This window comes from Musa acuminata, chromosome BXJ1-8 (genome assembly GCF_036884655.1).
Source record: "Musa acuminata AAA Group cultivar baxijiao chromosome BXJ1-8, Cavendish_Baxijiao_AAA, whole genome shotgun sequence".
NCBI lineage: Eukaryota > Viridiplantae > Streptophyta > Magnoliopsida > Zingiberales > Musaceae > Musa > Musa acuminata.
In genome coordinates, this window is record NC_088334.1 from 6,232,883 (window position 1) to 6,253,805 (window position 20,923).

Here is a 20,923-nt window from a genome sequence, read left to right on the forward strand (position 1 = left end):
TCACAGCTATTGATTGCAAAAAAGCCTTATTTTTTTATGATTTCTCTATATCTAATGAGACAACAACAGTAGTTTTTCTAGACAATCAGTTCTTTGACATCTTTGCCCATGGCATTATCATTCATGGGTTTAGTGCTGAATTTGAGATTCAGAAATGGAGTTGTAGATTGAGTCTGTTGACTTGAGACGGTGGTTCATGGCAACTTCAGGTTGGACAAGCAGTTTTTTGGTGCTTGATGCTGATAGTTTGTACCAATTTCATAAGTAGTATGGATTAGTTGCAAAATTTAGTTTTCAGTCTATTAGATTCGCTTGTATATCCATATTCCTTTCAGTTGCCCTTTGCATTAACCTAAGTCTTTGCAATGTTTTGGGGTAAGTTAATGGTCTAGTACCTCATTTTTCAAGTGCTTACCAAGTATGCTATGATGATGTACAATTGTCCCTATAAATCACTTCCACTTTGTGCTGGTGCATGTATATCACATATTGTGAAACAGTCAATAATTTGTATAGTTTATATCATTAAAATGCTTTGGCATGTCAATGAATAAGTGCTGGCATGACACTTCACGATACCTTTCCACCAGTGACCAGTGGTTCACCTCTATGATACTTGGAATCAATGAATTCCTTTTACCCATCCTTCAGTGTCTTATATTGTATGACATGCTGCCACAACGAATGCAAATCAGGAAGAAAGAAATAAATGAGAAAAAAAGGGAAGTTACCTTGTCTGAGGGGGGCACTGGCCTGATGTGACGAGAAGAGTGAGCAAAGATGGTCTGATACAGGAAAATGGCACTGCAGAAGACAAAGAGGATAGATGGATGGATGTCAAATGAGGACCCAGCTGTGAACTCATAAAGAAGAGTTTGAACTTGGTCTTGTTTGTTGCTATATAATTACTGTACTACACCAAAATCAAAATGAGAAAGAGGGAAAAAGAATTTTAGAGATATTGTTTAAGATTTTGACGAAAGCACATCACTGTCTGTATTGTCATGACCCAAGCCTGATAGGCTAACTAACCTATCAACTTCGTTTGGCTCAAACTATTGGCTATAATGCTTAAGCTAAAGTTGATAGCAAGATTCGCAATACTGTACCGTACCGGTATTTCGACCTGGGCTCGGTACCGGTACGGTACGGTATACCGAGCGGTACACCTGGGTGTATCGAGTACTGTAGCACTGCTACAGTGCGATAGTACAGTGCTACAGTGCCTCGGACCGGTATGTACCGCCCGGTACAGGCGGTACAGCTCGGTACGGCAGACCCTGGTTGATAGTAATACACTCATCAGACCCTTATAAGTCAATCTTAATCTTATCCACTTCCAATGTGGGACTAATCAAGGTGTTTCATGTATCTTGGTTTGGATTTGACTGATAGAACACCAGTCAATAAACCAATAATAATGCAAACCATGCTTACAATTTAACACTTGATATATGAATAATTTCTTGTAAAATCATTTGGAAATTTCTAAACATAAGATGTTTGTCAGAACTAAAGAGTGTATTTAATTTCTCAAATCTGCTTCTATGTCTCTCACGGCAGCTTGAGCAAGAAATTTTGAACTTTTCTGAAGGCTTAAGGGTTGTTGGAGTTGCTCCAGATGAAAAGCTAGCACTTTTTGCTGATAATTCTTGTAGGTGGTTAATTGCAGACCAAGGTAATGTGTTTCTGTTTTGTGTATTTATGAGTCAATTTATCTTTCTTTTCTTGTTGTGCACCAGCCATTTCTAGCAACATGCTTCTAGGTGGTATGTCATGTGGGGTCACTCAATTGCAGAAATCAATCTATCTTTTCCTTCTGCTTCCCTTTCAAAATAAAAAGAGTATATCTTTACGTTGGAGAGCCATCTAAATACATCTCTTTCCCATCTTTGACCCTCTTTTTGTGTATTTGGATTCATACTAGCATAGGTTTCCTACCCTGAAAAGTGACTCATCAGGTATATGTAATTTATACAAATATGGACATTTCTTTTGGATGCTTGAGCTAGTTTATGTAGGTCTTCTGAAAAATACCATGGTTTCATATGTAAAGCTTGCTAAATCCATAATCAGTGATCACATTATTCATAAAGTAGTTTATGGCACTTCCACATGACAATTTCATTCTACATCGTACCACACTGTGCTGTTCTGTGCTGCTAAGGATTAAGGAATTAGAACATTGGTCAAGATTCATCCCCAGAGAAAAATACGCCATATGAGTGATTTATTTTGTACTTGATCTGCAAGCACCAGAATGAATCAATATGGATAGGAAGGTTCAGGAACATAAATAATCTAAACTAGCCTGAGCTGCAATATCTTTCTGAAACATTTTGGCTTGGAAATTCTGTCATGATTCAATAGATCCCTATGATTTGGAGTCGGTCAAAGCCTGCCATTGAACCCTAATGAGGGCTGCACTAGTCAAACTAAATGCCATTCAGTACCTTTCTTTCTAATAAGGTCTCCTTGGTTCTTCATACATGTCTTCCTGCATCATTTATTTCGGTTGAGTAATCTGTGATTCATTTATAAATCTCTTTAGGATATGCATATAACTTTTTTTCTCACTTTATATTTGTATGTATCGGTCTGCTAACTGACCGACACATGGACCGCCCGCTACTGGGTGGTATCAGCCTGGCTGTGGCGAGGCGAGGCGAGGAAGAAGAGAGCGTTCGAAGAAGAGTGAGAAGCGTCGAGAAAGAGGACCGCAGAGTCACTGGTGTGTTGTCACCAGCGTCTCGAACAACCTGAGCCCGTCGAACCTCGGTGCGAATTTGTCTTCCACGCCCTTTCTTGATCCCGATCTAGCGTCGCCCTCCTTCAATGATCCCGATTTGAGAGGTAACGGCGAGAAGAGTCGTACCTCTTTGGAGGAGGAGCTGGAGGCGTGGGGATTAGCGGAGGTGGTGGTGAGAGCAACGGAAGAGGCAACTGCGAGGAAGGTGGCGAAGACCCGGCCTTCTTCATCTCCGAACGGTCTCCTTTGTCCACTGCTGTCGCACGGAGAACCTTCTGATGTCGTCTTTCTTCTCCCCGCCTCCTTGACGTTGAAGGTCACAAACGAGGCGATGAGGAGAAGAAGGACGAGGCGACGATGACGAGGCTATTGCTTGGTAATCTTCTTTATATCTTTATATATCGATTTTTATATCTTTTTTATATATAAAAGATATATATTTGATATCTTCTTTTATATATATATATAGTACCGCTTGATACTAAAATTAATTTTTATATTTTTTCTAGGCGTATCGCTCGGTATGCCTTGGCGTACCACTCGGTACGCCGTATTGTACCATATCGAGCAAAGCTCGGTACATCGATTCGGTACGAAATTTCAATCCTTGTTTGGAATCACACTGATACATTGGTTTATTGACTTGTGTGATTGTTTTTCTTTAATGTACAATATCATTCTATGGTTTCCAGTTGTTTACCACTATAATTTGATTCTTTTGCTCGGGTTTATTCACATTTTGATTCTTATTCAGATTCGACTGAGCCAATTGTAAGCATAAATTAAACTTATAATAGAGTGAGATCTGTTAGCTTAATCGGAGTCAAGTTATATAGTTGATATATGAAATTATGAATAACCATTTGAGCTAAGGAGCATGATTATAAGACAGGGGACTACACTGACTGCAACATGGATGATATGCAACAGGATGAGCTACAGGATGAGTTAGTATTCTCCACTTTTAGTGTTTATCTTTCTCTTCATATTCTTTAACAAGCTATGGTATAAAGAGCTATCATATTAAATCTTGAAGTCATGGGTCTGTAACTTTGTTATCTTCATATCTTACTTTCATTTGACTACTTTATGTCAAGTAAAATGAAGAGTTACTTTTTGAGTTACAGTATATATCTTACTTTCATCAGAATAGGCCTGTTTGCATGGTAGATGGCTTCTCAAAAGAGGTATTTGAGGTCCCTCTCTTTCTTAAGGTTTTCTTAGCTAGTAGCTTAGCACTAATAAACAGATAAAGATGCTGCAGAGAATTTCAGGATTATCTTCTTAATCCATTTGGGGCTTCTCAATTTGGAAATTGTTGTGTGTAAACTGATTTGGTAATACAGTTAAAACAATAGATCCTCATGCACCATGAATGGTCAACAATGCCATTGTTACCATTTTTAGCCAAATTGAATTGTAATATTACTTTGATAATAAATACCACTTGAGATACCAAATTATTCTTGATATTCTGGGCATAGATCGGTTTCTTTCTTATTTGTCCTTCAATTTCTTTTCTGACTGTAATCATCTTATATTTATGCTTAAAAGGTTGTGTTGCAGGAATAATGGCTACCGGTGCAATAAATGTAGTTAGGGGTACTAGATCTTCAAATGAAGAATTGTTTCATATATATGACCACTCTGAAAGGTTGGAACTTTTATATCCTTCATTTTCCTAGTGCTCATTGGCAACATTCATGAATGGATTAACAGTCCCTTTGCTTATTAGTTTAGATTCTTCATTGACAATTATTCTTCATTGACAAAATGGATTAATAGTCCCATTGACAATTATACAAGTTCTGAGAACCAAGAACATTATTTAAAAAATTGTTTAAGCAATTATTGTCAATTAGCAATTAGCGTAAAAAAACCGACCAACCATAATTGACTAACTAACCATATAATATTTAGTCAATATTTTAAATTTCTCTCTAACTTTTACGTACTGCTCAATATTCATCGGTATGGGCATGAACTAACACGCATACCATCCGTTTTGGTGGTTCATAGTTGGTTCATTGGTCATTGGGCAATCGCGCTCCTGAACCAAGCTTATGGACTTGATCGAGCATTTAATCTTTTCTTTTGTTAGTTTTGGGTTAAAGTGATCCACCTTCTCTTGATGTCTCTCTTGTTCTCGCCATTGTGTTGTCTGCTATTGCCAACCAACTTGCCTATCACTCCCGATGTCCACGTGGTCCGTGAGTGCACCTCCTCCTCCTCCTTAACCTTGTTCTCTTTTCCTTCTCATCCTGTCTTCTTCTTCTTCTCCTCCTCTCCTTGGGGTTTGCCTCATCCTTCTAGTCTGGCAAGGGACAAGTACGGATCTGGGCACCCAGTGATGTCAAGAGCATTCGAGTGCTTGCTTAGGTGCTTTGTTAAGGTGAGGCGAGCTCCGAGCACCTCATTATAAACCTAAGCGATATGATTTTATAAGGAGGCACCTTGGCAGGTGCCGGAGGCCAACATGGCTTAAATGTTCTCCTAGCCTAGTTTAGGTGTTCATTGGTCTCAAATTGTGCCCAAATTAAGAGAATTGGTTTAGTCGAGCGGTCGAGCCTTTGCAATTAGAGTTGATGAATTGGTTCGATCGAAGCAATTCATTAATAACTCTCCCATCCTCATTATACAATCGTCCCCTTACATGATCTCCTATCCCTCCTAGTGTGATCGCCCTCCTCACTTAATTGAAACCTCAGCTTCTTCATCACCACTAGGACCACCACCCAATAATCGTCACCATCAACTCAATGTAAAAACGAGGAGCGGAGCAACTTGAGTGTAACTTGGTGAAGTACCCAAGCCGCATGAAGGGAACCAGCATAGAAGATGGAACATAGAGCAGAGGCACAGAGTTTTCCTTGGACAGAGGTCGAGGACATGAACTCTTGCAGAGGCAAGAACGGGATCATGTCGTTCCATGGGTCCCTCATTCTGATGGAGCAGGCTCATCCTGCATGGTGCCAAAGACGAAGGGAGCTTCGAGGCATATGCACCTTACCTCAGAGAAGCATTTGACTGAGGAACCGAGACGACTCAACTTGCGGAGGCGAAGTTGTTCAGAAGGCCTTGGCACGAGGCAAGAGTATGCAGAGGCAGGTACTCTTGAAGAATATGCCATAGTGCTGCCATTCAAGTTGTCATGAAGGGAGTGGTGCGCAATGGAGATTGTGTTAGTAGGGGCAGAGGCCCAGGATCCAGACAATGGTGCACCGATTTCAGCAAAGTCGGTGGACTTTGGGAGCTACTAGGCGACTGGCTGTCCTAGAGCGATGCTTTGTCTAGGTGTGTCCCGAGAGCGGGTGGACGAAGTGTCATGGACAAACTTCTAAACAGGATGTTTGATGTAATGCTTATGTATGTCCGTGTCTTTTGGTATATTCATGCTTTGTACAACATGTAGAGGGACGGTCGAAGGCTTAATAGTCCCATTTTAGTTAGGTTGGTGGCCGCTTTAGGTTTGTAAATAAAGGTTGTGTCATGTGGACACGTGTGAGAGATTTTCGGTCTGTAATGGACCATTTTACCCTTTGTTGTGCAACTGTTCAGAGCTTGTAAAGTCTGTTTGTAATTTGCATTGTCTATGAAGTGTTTTCGGATATGTTTGCTTGTGGATCCCGAGTGAGGCGTTTTCTCTATCCCGTTCTCTCTTTTGTTGGTCCTAAGGGATCATGGGAGGCTTCGGGGAGGCTGATCTTTGCGGACGGACACGCAAGGGTGCCGCACGACTTAGGCAAAACCAGCTAAGTCCGTGACAGATGGTATCAGAGCGGGACAAGCACTCATAGAAACACTTAGTATGCAAACGTGGGGGACCTAGCGGGGCTGCATTGAGGGCAGTTAGCACACACGCGACCGTTTGGGGGAAAACAGGCATGGAGATGTAGGGAAAAGGAGTCGCTCGGAGGAGCGGGCATCTGAGATTTGCATTCAGAGGAATGGCCAACCCTTCGCGCAAGAGGCACCACGAGAACAGACAAGCTTAGAAGAATGCGGAGCGCACAAAGGTTGGGATGGCTGAGTTTGAGCTATGGTTCAACGTTGACAACTATACTTGATGGTGTTCAAGGCAAGCGAGACGCTTGGTAAAGGATGAGACCATCCAAGGTGGAATGAGTTGCTCAGCGACCGAAAGAGACGTGCAAAGCTCACAGAGGTGATGGGAATTGCTAACTCAAAGAATTCGGTACTCATGCATGGGCTTGTATGCGGACGATGGAATGTTCGCGGCCATCCCAAGGCGACCGAAACTCGGCGCCATGGAGCATTGAAGCTTTCTCTTCGGCATGTGAAGGATACGTCCGTAGGAGGCTGAAGTGTGCAATGAGTTCAGCATGTTGCTAGGCTTTGAGTGGTGCAGCGGGGGCTGTATTGACGTGGAGTCGCAATCTAGCAAGTGTGTTTGTAGGAGGCAGAACAATGCATAGTTTGTTTAGCAGATCGGAGTAGTCAAAGGGGATGGTGGTCTCCGAAACGAAGAGAGATGTTGCTCCAACGGGACAGTTATCCAGGAGGGATAAGTCCCAGCTCTCCAGAGGGAGAATCATGTGGGACGGACCTCACAAGTTGAGGAGGAGTACCTCAACAAACAACAACTCCATGAAGCTCAATGGACTGAGCAAGCGGCGAGGAGTCGTCGCATGATCTCGCTCGAGAGAATGCATTGGTAGATGCATTGCGAGATTAAGTGGGGGAGCGACCCAAAGCAACACAAATGAAGGCACACTTGGAGTCGATATGGAGATCGGACTCAAGGGAGGGCTGACCCGTGGAATGGTGGGCACGAGGGCCACAATCAACTCAATGCAAAAACGAAGAGCGGAGCAACTTGGGTGTAACTTGGCGAAGTACCCAAGCCGCATGAAGGGAGCCAGCATAAAAGATGGAACATGGAGCGGAGACATAGTGCTTTCCTTGGACAGAGGTCAAGGACATGAACTCTTGCAGAGGCAAGAGCAGGATCATGTTGTTCCATGGGTCATTCATTCTGACGGAGCGGACTCATCTTGCATGGTGCCAAAGACGAAGGGAGCTTCTGGGCATATGCACCTTATCTCGGAGGAGCATTTGATGGAGGAACTAAGGCGACTCAATTTGCGGAGGCGAAGTTGGGTTCAGAAGGCCTTAGCACGGGGCAAGAGGACGCAGAGGCGAGTACTCTTGAAGAATATGCCGCAGTGTTGCCATTCAAGTTGCCATGAAGGAAGCGGTGCGCAGCGAAGATTGTGCTGGCAGGGGCAGAGGCCCAGGATCCAGACAATGGTGCACTAATTGCAGCGAAGTCGGGGGACTTCGGGAGCTACTAGGCAACGGACTGTCCTAGAGCGATGCTTCATCTAGGTGTGACCCAAGAGTGGGTGGATGAAGGTCGATTGCCAAAGGAGCGAACAAAATCGAAGGTGGAAGAGACCCTGCGATGTATTGGCAGAGGCCACACATGAAGGGTTCACAATTCGAGTTCATCCCACAAGGATCGGAATGCAATAGAGATGTCACCAAGAGGCGACATGGTGCAGCGGATCGTGGTGGAACTGTTCGTGGCAATGCGATACACACGACATAGTCCCGTGAGGGATTAGATCATACGGAGGTATGATCGGGAGCTACTGGAAGCTCCACTTCGGTGAACAACACGACGACAAAAAGGGCTATGGATTCAAGGAGTGAAGGCCATGGTACCGCAGAGGTGGGTCTTCCGTGCGTGCATCGAATTTTGCATCGGATGAAAACTTTGGTCATCAGCATATGGGGGCTGTGTTCCACCAAGGGAAAAGTTCGAATGCAAGTACCACTGAGTCCCGTGAGGGACTAGATCATATGAAGGTATGATCGGGAGCTACTGGAAGCTCCACTTCGGTGAACAACACGACGGCAAGAAGGGCTATGGATTCAAGGAGTGAAGGCCATGGTACCGCAGAGGCGGGTCTTCCGTGCGTGCATCGAATTTTGCATCGGATGAAAACCTTGGTCATTAGCATATGGGGGCTGTGTTCCACCAAGGGAAAAGTTCGAATGCAAGTACCAGTGAGTCCCATGGGAGGGACTTGATTATACAGAGGTATAATCGAAGCAGTTGGAGAGTTGGACTACTCTAGAGCTCATATTCGCTTAAGGGAGCTCGGCAAGTCAGAGGACAAGGTCGAGTAAGCGAACGTTGCTACCTAGGAAGCTAATGAGAACATAATCGGTGTAAACCCTATAATGCGATGGCAGAGGCCATGCATAGGAGTTGTAGTCTATCTTTCCATCGACCAAAGGGAGCTGCTTGGAGAACACAGAGGTGTTGAAGCAAGGGGTCGAAAGGGGCGAGGAAGCGACGATGAGTCCAGAGGGACTTAGCTACCCAAAATCAAGCATCAGTTAGAATGGAGGTGGACTCGGAGGAGTGCCACAGAGACATATCTACTGATCGTGAAGAAAAGGGATGCAGATGCGAGGCGACGGATAGTAGTGCCATGGGCATGGCACCGCCATGGTACCGCAGAGGCGGGACTTCCGTGAAAGTCATTGATCCCTTGCTCTCATGGAGGGAGAGCGCTTGGTCGTGAAAGGGGCCGAGGATGTGGAGCATGCAGAGGCAAACTCCAAGTACTGAGACAAAGATGAAGGGCAGAGGCCAAGGAACTTCGTAAGACCGGTGTCAACGAGCTTCTCATCATGATAGCCGAAAGTGAAGGACTTCGGGTCAGGCAAGAGTGCATGACCAAGGAACGAAGCAGGCAGTATGCGGTACTGTACCTTTGCTACTCAGTGGAGCAGGCGGCAGGGTTGATGGAGAAGATGGTACAATCCCAGAGGCGACTAAACCTATGAGAGAATTACTCCAAGTTGGGGTGAAAACTTCCTGCATTCCAGAAGTTCGATGGCATTGAGAAGGTGAATCACAGCAACTTACTCAACGCAAGGAGTGCAAACACTTCAAGTGCTTCAGAAGTGTGAGCAAAGAGCAGGCGAAGGCCAGTAACCAGCTCGATGCATGGAGTACAACCTCGAGGAGGCGGGCAAAGTCAAGTAACCTTTGCCTTCTCAACTCTTAAGAGAATGAGCGAAACCGAGTACCCCAATTCTCTTATCTATCCAGTAGAGGAGCTCTGCATATATTCAAAGATCCTTCGAAGATAATGGAAGACAATAGTTGTCAAATCCTCACCAACGGTGATCAGTGTTTCTGAGAGTAGATTATCTGCTTCATTTCCCAACGAAATGCCAATCGAAAGAGGAAGTGATGCGAACCTACTTGGATGTGACAACTAAGTGAAAGAAGAGTCAATGAGCAAATTTTGTGAAGGAAGGACCCAAAACTTCAGAAGTTTGCGAGACGATGCTCATTAAAGCTCCAACAAGCATCCACCCAGTTCAAGTAGCATAAGGCATTTGAGAGACTGACGCAGTAAGGATGGACTTTTCCTTCATCTAGAGGATCCGCAGGAACCAACAAGGATCAACACAACTCAGCCAACCCCACACTAGAGTCAGAGTCATTGGCGAGTTGAAGCAGCATGGCGGATCAAAGGTTCGACTACTTAAAAATAACAGCGGAGAGCAGTTGGGAGCCAGGAGGCGCATTGCAGTTGAAGCAGAAGATTGAAGACTTAGCAAAGGCAAGGAGTTGTAGTGTCGGCAAAGGCTTCGACGAGGACGTCGAAGGAATAAGTGGGGGAGAATGTCACAGACAAACTTCTAAACAGGATGTTTGATGTGATGCTTATGTATGTCCGTGTCTTTTGGTATGTTTATGCTTTGTACAGCATGTAGAGGGACGGCCGAAGGCTTAATAGTCCCATTTTAGTTAGGTTGGTGGCCGCTTTAGGCTTATAAATAAAGGTTGTGTCATGTGGACACGTGTCAGAGATTTTCGGTCTGTAATGGACCATTTTACCCTTTGTTGTGCAACTGTTCAGAGCTTGTAAATTCTGTTTGTAATTTGCATTGTCTATAAAGTGTTTTCGGAAATGTTTGCTTGTGGATCCCGAGTGAGGCGTTTTCTTCATCCCGTTCTCTCTTTTGTGGGTCCTAAATGACCATGGGAGGCTTCGGGGAGGCTGACCTTTGCGGACGGACACGCAAGGGTGCCGCACGACTTAGGCAAAACCAGCTAAGTCCGTGACAGAAGGTCGAGTGCCAAAGGAGCAAACACAATCGAAAGTGGAAGAGGCCCTGCGATGTGTTGGCAGAGGCCACACATGGAGGGATCACAATCCGAGTTCATCCCATAAGGATCAAAATGCAATGGAGATATCACCAGGAGGCGACATGGTGCAACGGATCATAGTGGAACAATTCGTGGCAATGCGATACACACGAATATAGTCCCGTGAGGGACTATATTATATGGAGGTATGATTGGAGCTACTGGGAGCTTTACTTCGGTGAACAACACGACAGGAAGAAAGGCTATGGATTCAAGTAGTGAAAGCCATGGTACCGTAGAGGCGGGTCTTCCGTGCGTGCATCAAATTTTGCATCGGATGAAAGCTTTGGTCTTCAGCATATGGGGGCTGTGTACCACCAAGGGAAAAGTTCGAATGCAAGTACTAGTGAGTCCCATGGGAGGGACTTGATCATGCAGAGGTATAATCAAAGCAGTTGGAGAGTTGGACTGCCCCAGAGCCTATATTCGCTTAAGGGAGCCCGGCAAGTCAGAGGACAAGGTCGAGTATATGAACGTTGCTACCAAGGAAGTTGAGGAGAACAGAATCAATGCAAACCCTACAACATGATGGCAAAGGCCATGCATGAGAGTTGCAGTCTGTCTTTCCATCGACCAAGGGGAACTGCTTGGAAAACAATGAGGTGTTGAAGCAAGGGGTCAAAAGGGGCGAGGAAGCGACGACGAGTCCAGAGGGACTTAGCTACCCAAAACAAAGCATTAGCTATAATGAAGGTGGACTCGAATGAGTGCCACAGAGACAGATCTACCGATCGTGAAGAAAAGGGATGCAGATGCGAGGTGACGGATAGTAGGGCCATAGGCATGGCAGCGCCATGGTACCGCAGAGGCAGGACTTCCGTGAAGTCATCGATCCCTTGCTCTCATGGAGGGAGAGCGCTTGGTCATGAAAGAGGCCGAGGAGGTGGAGCATGCAGAGGCAAACTCCAAGTACCGGGATAAGGTTGAAGGGCAGAGGCCAAGGAACTTCGTAAGACCGGTGTCAACGAGCTTCTCATCAAGATAGCCGAAAGTGAAGGACTTCGGGTCATGCAAAAGTGCACGACCAAGGAACGAAGCAGGTAATATGCGGTGTTGTACCTTTGCTACTCAGTGGAGTAGGCAGCCGGGTTGATAGAGAAGACGGTATAATCCCAAAGGCGACCAAAACTATTAGAGACTTACTTTAAGTTGGGGTGAAAACTTCCTGCATTCCAAAAGTTCGACGACATTGAGAAGGTGAATCACAGTAGCTAACTCAACGCAAGGAGTGCAAACATTTCAAGTGCTTCAGACGTGTGCGCAAAGAGCGGGCGAAGGCCAATAACCAACTCGATGCATGGAGTACAACCCATGAGGAGGTGGGCGAGTCAAGTAACCTTTGCCTTCTCAACTCTTAAGAGAATGGGTGAAACCAAATACCCCAATTCTCTTATCTATCCAGCAAAGGAGCTCAGCACAGGTTCAAAGACCCTTTGAAGATAATGGAAGACAATAGTTGTCAAATCCTTACCAATGGTGATCGGTGCTACTAATAGCAGATTATTCGCTTCATTTCCCAACAGAATGCCAATCGAAACCGGAAGTGATGTGAATCTACTTGGAAGTGACAACTAAGTGAAAGAAGAGTCAATGGGCAAATTTTGTGGAGGAAGGACCCAAAACTTCAAAAAGTCTACGAGGCGATGCTCGTTAAAGCTCCAACAAACATCCACCCAGTTCAGGCAGCATGAGACATTTGAGAGACTGGCGCAAAGTAAGGATGGTCTTTTCCTTCATCTGAAGGATCCGCAGGAACCAACAGGGATCAACACAACTCAGCTAACCCCACACTAGAGTCAGAGTCATTGCCGAGTTGAAGCAGCATGGCAGATCAAAAGTTCGACTACTCAACTACAACAGCGGAGAGCAGCTGGGAGCCAAGAGTCGCATTGCAGCTAAAGCAAAAAATTGTAGACTCAGCAAAGGCGAGGAGTTGCAGTGTCGACAAAAGCTTCGACGAGGACGTCGAAGGAATAAGTGGGGGAGAATGTCATGGACAAACTTCTAAACAGGATGTTTGATGTAATGCTTATATATGTCCGTGTCTTTTGGTATGTTCATGCTTTGCACAACATGTATAGGGACGGTCGAAGGCTTAACAACCCCATTTTAATTGGGTTTGGTGGTCGTTTTAGGCTTGTAAATAAAGGTTGTGTTATGTGGACACTTGTAAGAGATATTCGGTCTGTAGTGGACCATTTTGACCCTTTGTTGTGCAACCGTTCAGAGCTTGTAATGTCTGTTTGTAATTTGCATTGGCTATGAAGTGTTTTATGAGATGTTTGCTTGTGGATCCCGGGTAAGGCTCTTTCTCTAACCCGTTTTCTTTTTTGTAGGTCCTAAGGGATCATGGGAGGTTTCGAGGATGTTGACTTTTGCAGACAGACACGCAGGGGTGCCGCACGACTTAGGCAAAACCAGCTAAGTCCGTGACAACGCGGGCAGAAACCGAGCGACGTTACCTTTTTTTTTCGCGCGGAGAGAAGGAAATGGTTTCTTCTCCCCACGTGGGCAGAAATCGAGCGACGTCGCTTTCTTTTTCCCTTTTTTTTTGCGTGGTGAAACCCGGCGACATCGCCTTTCTCTCTTTTTTTTTTTCGCATGGGGAGAAGGAAACAATTTCTTCTCCCCACATGGGCAGAAACCGAGCGACGTCGCTTTTTTTTTTTTTTTTCCATGCAGGGAGAAGGAAACCTCCTTCTCATACGGAGAGAGAGCGGTATACTAAAACGTACCGCTCAGTATACTTATATCGTATCGTATCGAACTGAGTTCGAAACTTCGGTATGGTACGAAATTACGAACCTTGATCATGACCACCATTACCTTTACGATTATAATCACCTCTACCTTCAACTTCTCTCGGTGCTTTTTCGATCACCTACTGTTGTCATCGTGATCCTCACTAATGACTACCTTGCCTCTGTTTCCAATAGCTTGTCCTCTCTTATTGCCTCTTTTTTTCAATTATATTCTTTCTAATCCAATTAGTAATTGTTTTATTTATATTGGGTAAGTGCCTCACTTTGTTTGGGCGAGCAGCCTCAGGCATTTTGAAACTTTGGTGTCATTTAGTGCCTAGTGCTGGTACTTGAGATTTTAAACCATGATACAAAAATTCACTTTATTGTTCCTGTTGTCAATTACAGATAGAACATGTTGATACATTAGACCAAGTTCCTACTGATTATATTTAAGAGTATGATATTAATTAATATCTGTAAATGCCATATTCTGTAGATAGTTAAAGGTATACAATCTCAATGGTATTGGTATAGTGGTCACTGGGCAGACCATTGTAGGATTGGTTCATACTAGTGCACTGCGTGTTGGTAAGCCAGGGTAACAAGCAGTATATCTTCAATTTTGACTGACACACCTATACCGGGTGTGAACTTGTTGAAATTGGCTTGGTTCACACTTCCGTGATTTCGCACTGTGCCAACTGAAATTTCAATCACTGAGTTAAACAATAGACTCTATATGGTTGATGTAGAACAATTAGAAACAATGCCAATATCATTTTAAGAAATTGATCTCTTAAAATGCATGGCTATTATTGTGCCATGTAAACATTATTTTATTGCATAATTTGACTACCTATACCATAGAAAGTTAATCATTAGAATCTGAACCTTTATTATTTTGTGAGACATAATATTTTTTTGCATGTGTTTTAATAATAACTGACTTTTTGTAATTTGTTGTAACAGTGATGCACTTGTTGTCGACAATCCTCAATTTTTCAACAGGCTTGCAGAATCCTTCATTACAAGGGCTCATATAAGATTCGTTGTTCTACTTTGGGGCGAGAAATCACACCTTAAAAGCAAATTTGTGGATGAAATGCCTATATATGAGTACAAGGATATTGTGGAACTAGGACAACAAAGCCGCCATGCATTGCTTCATTCTTGGCCGACAGGTACATCTATTTATGTTATGCTTAAATATTTTCCATGTGTTGACCTGTAGAGCATTTGGCAAGAAAAATGAATCCCACATTGGGCAATTAGTGGATTCCCTTGACATTCTCTAGAATATGCAGTGGCATATATGAAGTGTAATCAATCTGCTAAGCTATGTTCCTGGAGTAATTATTAGTGACTGCTTTCTAGTAATTATGCTATATTATGATATGACTTAAGTCCTAAAGATGAATTACTTGCCATCCTTTAGTTTCTGCACATTTTTCATGCTTCGCATCAATATGAATCGATGCTCAAGGAGACGACTGCTACAAGTTGTGAACATTGAGGTCTTAGTATGTGCCTCAAATTCCATTGATAATATAGTTAGGGAAGCTTAGTTTGCTTCAAAAATTTAGATAGAGGTGCTTTGATCTTCGATAAAGGATCGACTTGCAACATAAAAATGTGCCAATAACATCATATAGTTTATGCAGAAAATGCAACAAAACTAAAGATGCAAAGTTTGTTGCAAAGTGAACAGCTTGCATCATAAAAAGGTATCTCTATTGTCTTACAATGTGCTAAAAGTTTTAGTTGTGTAAACAGTAAAGCAATTCTCCTATGTTAATAGCTAGCAGTGCCTTCAAACAGAAGGGAATAGCATTGCCATATTTGTCTCTAAAACTTCTAGGGTATTTTGTGGACTATATGTACAAAGCAAGATGCTACTAACACCAATTTAGTTGCTTCAACTATTTTCTTTGCTTGTGTGTCCTTTTGTTTTGTTTCAAAAAAAAAAGAAGTTTTTGAACCCTAGCGCCTTCATTCTGTAAAGCTAATTTTTCTCATTTTCAATTAGAATTTACAAACTTAGATGGCTATATTCCCGCTTAAATTACAAAGATGAGTTTATGGTGTTACTCAAGGCCACCTAGATTGTCTGTCACAGGTTTCAAGTTTTGACGTTGTAGTACTCCAGGCCAACATTATCATCTATCACAAAGTTTCCATTTTCATACCGATAAGAGTCTGATAAGTGCTAGTATACCTAAACATGTTACTCCATCTTACTTGTTGGCATGGTTTCGGCCTGTCATATATATAAGTCTATCCTCCTTGCAATCAGGCTGTCCATAATATGAAGAAGTGGAGCAATTGGTATTTTTATCCAAGGTCCATTTTCTCACCACTTTATCTTAAGATAGATGAAATTATATTTTTAAAATGATCAGTCTGCATGTTTTATATTGTGCTTAATATCTAAATTGCAATTAACAGCAAGTGACATTTTATAGGCCAGAAGTATGTTTATGAAGCCATCAACCCTGAAGATGTTGCTACACTAATGTATACAAGTGGAACAAGTGGTATTCCCAAAGGTGTGATGCTTACGCATCAGAATCTTTTGCATCAGGTCTGAAAACCTTTTTCATGATTGTTATTGTATTGCTTAATCTTCAGTCTTGAATATTATCTTCTCATAATTTCGCCTCGTAATGTCATATATTATAGAAATTTATCTTTTGTGTATGATGCCTATGACTGACATACAGATACCATCCCAACTTACCAACTGCAATATAAGTTAACTAGGCATGGAAGTTTCTGTTGTACTTGTAATTTGCACGTGGCTTTGTGAGTGTGTACATTGTTATAATCTTCCTTGTCTCCTATGTGGTTCTTATTTTTTCTTCTCTGTGCATTTTTTGTTGTAGATAAAGAACTTGTGGGACATTGTGCCTGCAGAAGCCGGAGACCGTTTCTTGAGTATGCTGCCAACATGGCATGCATATGAGCGTGCAGCTGAGTATTTTATATTTACCTATGGGATTGAGCAGGTTTACACAAACATTAAAAGGTTGAAGGTAGAGTTTTGCATCCTTACTCCTATTGATTAGTGCATCTGAGTCGAGCATTTGCACCCGAGCATGTACCACCAGCATGGTGCCGGCAATACTGATTGATGTACCACCCTGTGCACCTTGTATATCTAGTAAAAATTAAAAAAAAAGAGAATAGGTGTTTCCCATTAGATAAAAGATCTTCTTATTCTTTTTTCTTGCTAAGGGTAGAGGTCAGACCAGAGATCAGAGATGCTGGAGGGAAGGAAGAAGGGTCTCCTCTTCTTCCTCTCCGTCTCTTCACTACTACTTGGATGAACTGGAATGAAGCATGACTCAACCAAAGTTGAATTTTTCAAGCCATTTTTTATGACCTGGTTTAGGTCCAAGGCCATCTAGCCAGGCCATCCCAACACTGTAAGCCTGAAGTCAGCTGGTTAGACTGGGTTTGACAGAAGTCCTTAGTAAAGGCTTGTCCATGCACAACTTGCTCACCTCACTACCCTCCCTGCTTCCCTTACCCAAAAGTTTCCCTCCTATTTATTCTTTTTTTCTTTTGACAGGATGACTTGAAGCTCTATCAACCTCAGTATCTTATTTCTGTTCCCCTGGTTTATGAAACACTTTACAGGTCAGCTTTCTTTGGAGATTCTTCTAAATGTAGTTTATATATATATATATATATACATATATATATATATGTATATATATATATATATGTATGTATATATATATATATGTATGTATATATATATATATATATGTATATACATATATATATATATATATGTATATACATATATATATATATATGTATATACATATATATATATATATATATATATAAAAATAAATAAATATATATATATATATATATATATATATATATATATATTTATATATATCTCCTGATTATTATTTAGAAATGAAAAATGATATGCATTATCCCTGAAGCTGAACTGGACTGGATTAAATTTGTTTGGTCTTTGTAGAATTGTCTCTGAAGTCTGATCATTTTTGTTTTGAGTCACCAACTAATGCAGGTTAGTTCTTTCCATGGCGAAAAGGTATGTCTAGGTTGGTTAGTTCATTGTTGTACATTTGATGGGTCTCAGGTTCGAATTCTAGTTTATGTGTGAGCTTATATACTGATTAATATAATGAAAGGAAATTAATTTTTTAAAGATATAAAAAGCAGTGGCAGGAGATAATGGTTGCTTCTTGAGTATGAATTACTCATGTTGGTTCATGAGTTCTTGAATTGCTGACAAATCATATAATCTGGAAATCTAAAAAATCTTACTTATAGTTTGTAGAGTTCTTGGATCATTTTAATGGGAGATTATTTGCTCACATGTGGAACACTATCATGCAAGTTCGATAAAATTGTTCAGTGAGAATTTTGTTCCATGGGAAAAAGAATACAGTGCTAATTTGGGCTTGTATCAAGTATCAACCTTGACAGAGTTCAATAAATAAAGGTTGCAGTGACATTTTTGTTTTTTTCTTTTCTGCAGTTCAATCCAGAAGCAGATATCTTCAAGCTCTGGTGCTCGGAAGTTTGTTGCACTTATGTTAATTAAAGTTAGTTTGTTATACATGGAAGCCAAGAGGATTTATGAGGTGGGTTATGCTTAATTCATCAACTAATGACTCCATTACTGGTTACATTATTATGTCCAACTTTCTGAAGCTCTTTAGGACTTGACTCGATTGATCTAAAATCATTGCCAGTTGTTCACTACTTCACTTACTAGAATGTCTACGCGGAAAACTTATCAAATTATTTTTATTATCTTATGTTTATTTTTCGAGTGAGAAACACTTTATTTGTGAAGGGTGGATTCTTAACAAAAGAACACATTCAAGAATCATTAATTATAGTTGTGAAAGACTGGTTGTGGGCAAGAATTGTTGCTGTACTTCTCTGGCCACTGCATACATTGGCAATGAAGCTAGTTTATAGCAAAATTCATTCTGCAATTGGAATATCAAAGGTACTAGAATATAGAACTTTTGCATTAGAATCAGCAGTCTACTTTGCTTTTTGATTATAATCAAAAACTATTTTATGCATTTTGATGTCTTGAGTAAATTGCAGAGATTTGTTTGCCACATTGCAGGCTGGTATAAGTGGTGGTGCGAGTTTACCATCGCATATTGACCGGTTTTTTGAGGTTAGAATCCTTAAATGATGTGTTATTGTAGCATTAAGGACCGTAGTTTATTGACAACTCTGTTTCAGGCTATTGGTGTTAAGGTGCAGAATGGTTATGGTCTAACAGAAACTTCTCCTGTTGTAGCTGCTCGACGGCCATCTTGCAATGTATGTTGCTTTATTTTAGGAATTCTTTGTGATGCAGAAATGTGTTTGTAAATAATTTTCCATGTACCAATGTCCATTGTTAACTAACAAATGGTGATAATTTAGGATTCATTATTTACTGGTTGATTAATATTTTGCTAATGGAATTGGAAAATAACAAAGAAAATCCAGAGTTTCTCTGAGAATCATGAACCCATATCAAGGTTGCCAGCCCACTAAGTCCTCTTTATTTACAGATTGCAGCTTTTCAGCAACTGTGCAATTAATGGTTAACTAACTTTTGGGTCTATCCTATTAAATGCTATAGAATGGTCTCTTACTTTATATCCCCTCAGCATGCATGAGTAAGTTGGAATACTTGTGTGCACGTCAGAAACCCAAAATTTCAAATATGAGAAAGAGAGTAGTTAACACGCTTGAGTATGTTGGAATACTTGTATGAGCATGTTCGAATGCTTGTATGTTGGAATTCTTGTATGCGCGAGTATGTTGGCATACTTGTGTACACATGAACTACAAACCCTTCTTTTTGGAAGGGGGAAAAAGCTTTATGTCCTTAGTTCATAATCCTGGTTAGTTGCTTTGGCCAAATTATTGAAGAGTTTACATTTGCAAATGTATATGCATATCTTAAAATGATGTGTGTTCCTAAACTGGCACATACATATGTTGGGGAAAAGAGAAGTGAAGTTTGAGAAACTACTTAGGCATTCTATGCCTGATGAAGGCTCCAATGTACCGTAAATCTGCTAAAAGTTTGTTACTTTTTGTGTTTCCGACAGAAAGGAAATGTTGTGTTCTTTACTATTTAATTAAACATAATTTTCAAAGGAGGATTCTTATTTAATGACCATAGTTATTCAGTTATTCTTATGTAGAATGAAGTAGATCTTTAATTATGTATTACAAATTAAAAACTACTTTGATTCACAATTATGGGTGGTGATGTTCTTTATCCATCTTGCAGTTAAAACTTCTTAGGAAGAAACTTTCTGTTGAAACAAAAAGAGTAAGTCACTACCCAATGAAAAGTCCTATGGTGGTATGACTCCATATGCATGATTGCTTGCACCAAATAATAACTTGAATTAGATATTTTTAAGAATATAAATTGGAATTTTGCTGGTAATTTTAACTGAATTATATGGCATGTCACCAGAACCATTCCATGTAATATGCAAGATATATGCATATTTTATCTGGGCCATGTCAGGGAACAAAATTGTACTAGAAAAACCCTGTTATATTGTTGTTTTGATTTTTTACTTCCCCTTTTTTGTTTGTTTGCATTTTCATTTAGAATTTGCTTTCAATCTTCACATTTTACTCTAATGCTAATTTTTTAATGAAATTTTGAATTTTTATTCTTTTACATTTGAAGGTTCTTGGCACAATTGGCCACCCGCTTAAGTACACAGAAATCAAAATAGTGGATATGAAAACTGGTGAGGTTCTTCCAGATGGTTTAAAAGGCATTGTCAAAGTCAAAGGGCCACAAGTCATGAAAGGTTACTACAAGGTAAAATTTAATGATATGAATTAATTGAAACTTGCAGTCTACAAATGGAACTAAAACATTTTTGAGATGTGAACGACACTATGCAACCATCATTTGAATGACATATGAACTGCATTATGAAAACATCAATGCTGTCAGTAGACAAGCTTACAGTACTATTTCCAGCCAGTAGATAAGAAGGAAGAGTAGGAGGAATAGGAAGGAAGAGGAGGGGGATTACCTGATGAGAGGCAACCAGCGGACAATGAGGCAGATGGTGGTGGTATATATGATAATTGAATTGAACTGGGCAGCCTGAAATGGATCAAGTCTCCATACTAATTCATGCCCTGATCGGTCCAGGCAAAACAGGATTCCATGATATAGATTTTGGGCAT

At 41.3% G+C, this 20,923-nt stretch overlaps 1 protein-coding gene across 5 annotated transcripts in view; it reads left to right on the top strand.

The window, feature by feature from the left end:
* LOC135586890 (probable acyl-activating enzyme 16, chloroplastic) overlaps positions 1 to 20,923 on the top strand; it is a 37,629-nt gene that overhangs the window by 5,730 nt on the left and 10,976 nt on the right. The window contains exons 3-13 of one of the 5 annotated variants that reach the window (XM_065078458.1): positions 1,564 to 1,678; positions 4,304 to 4,403; positions 14,663 to 14,874; positions 16,156 to 16,274; positions 16,576 to 16,725; positions 17,265 to 17,332; positions 18,219 to 18,324; positions 18,540 to 18,698; positions 18,825 to 18,878; positions 18,947 to 19,027; positions 20,409 to 20,546. In XM_065078458.1, coding sequence (XP_064934530.1) covers positions 1,564 to 1,678; positions 4,304 to 4,403; positions 14,663 to 14,874; positions 16,156 to 16,274; positions 16,576 to 16,725; positions 17,265 to 17,332; positions 18,219 to 18,324; positions 18,540 to 18,698; positions 18,825 to 18,878; positions 18,947 to 19,027; positions 20,409 to 20,546 — 1,302 coding nt within the window. Of the gene's footprint in view, positions 1 to 1,563; positions 1,679 to 3,641; positions 3,697 to 4,303; positions 4,404 to 14,662; positions 14,875 to 16,155; positions 16,275 to 16,575; positions 16,726 to 17,264; positions 17,333 to 18,218; positions 18,325 to 18,539; positions 18,699 to 18,824; positions 18,879 to 18,946; positions 19,028 to 20,408; positions 20,547 to 20,923 lie in introns of all 5 variants that reach the window. The other 4 variants (XM_065078459.1, XM_065078460.1, XM_065078461.1 and 1 more) reach the window with 4 other exon arrangements.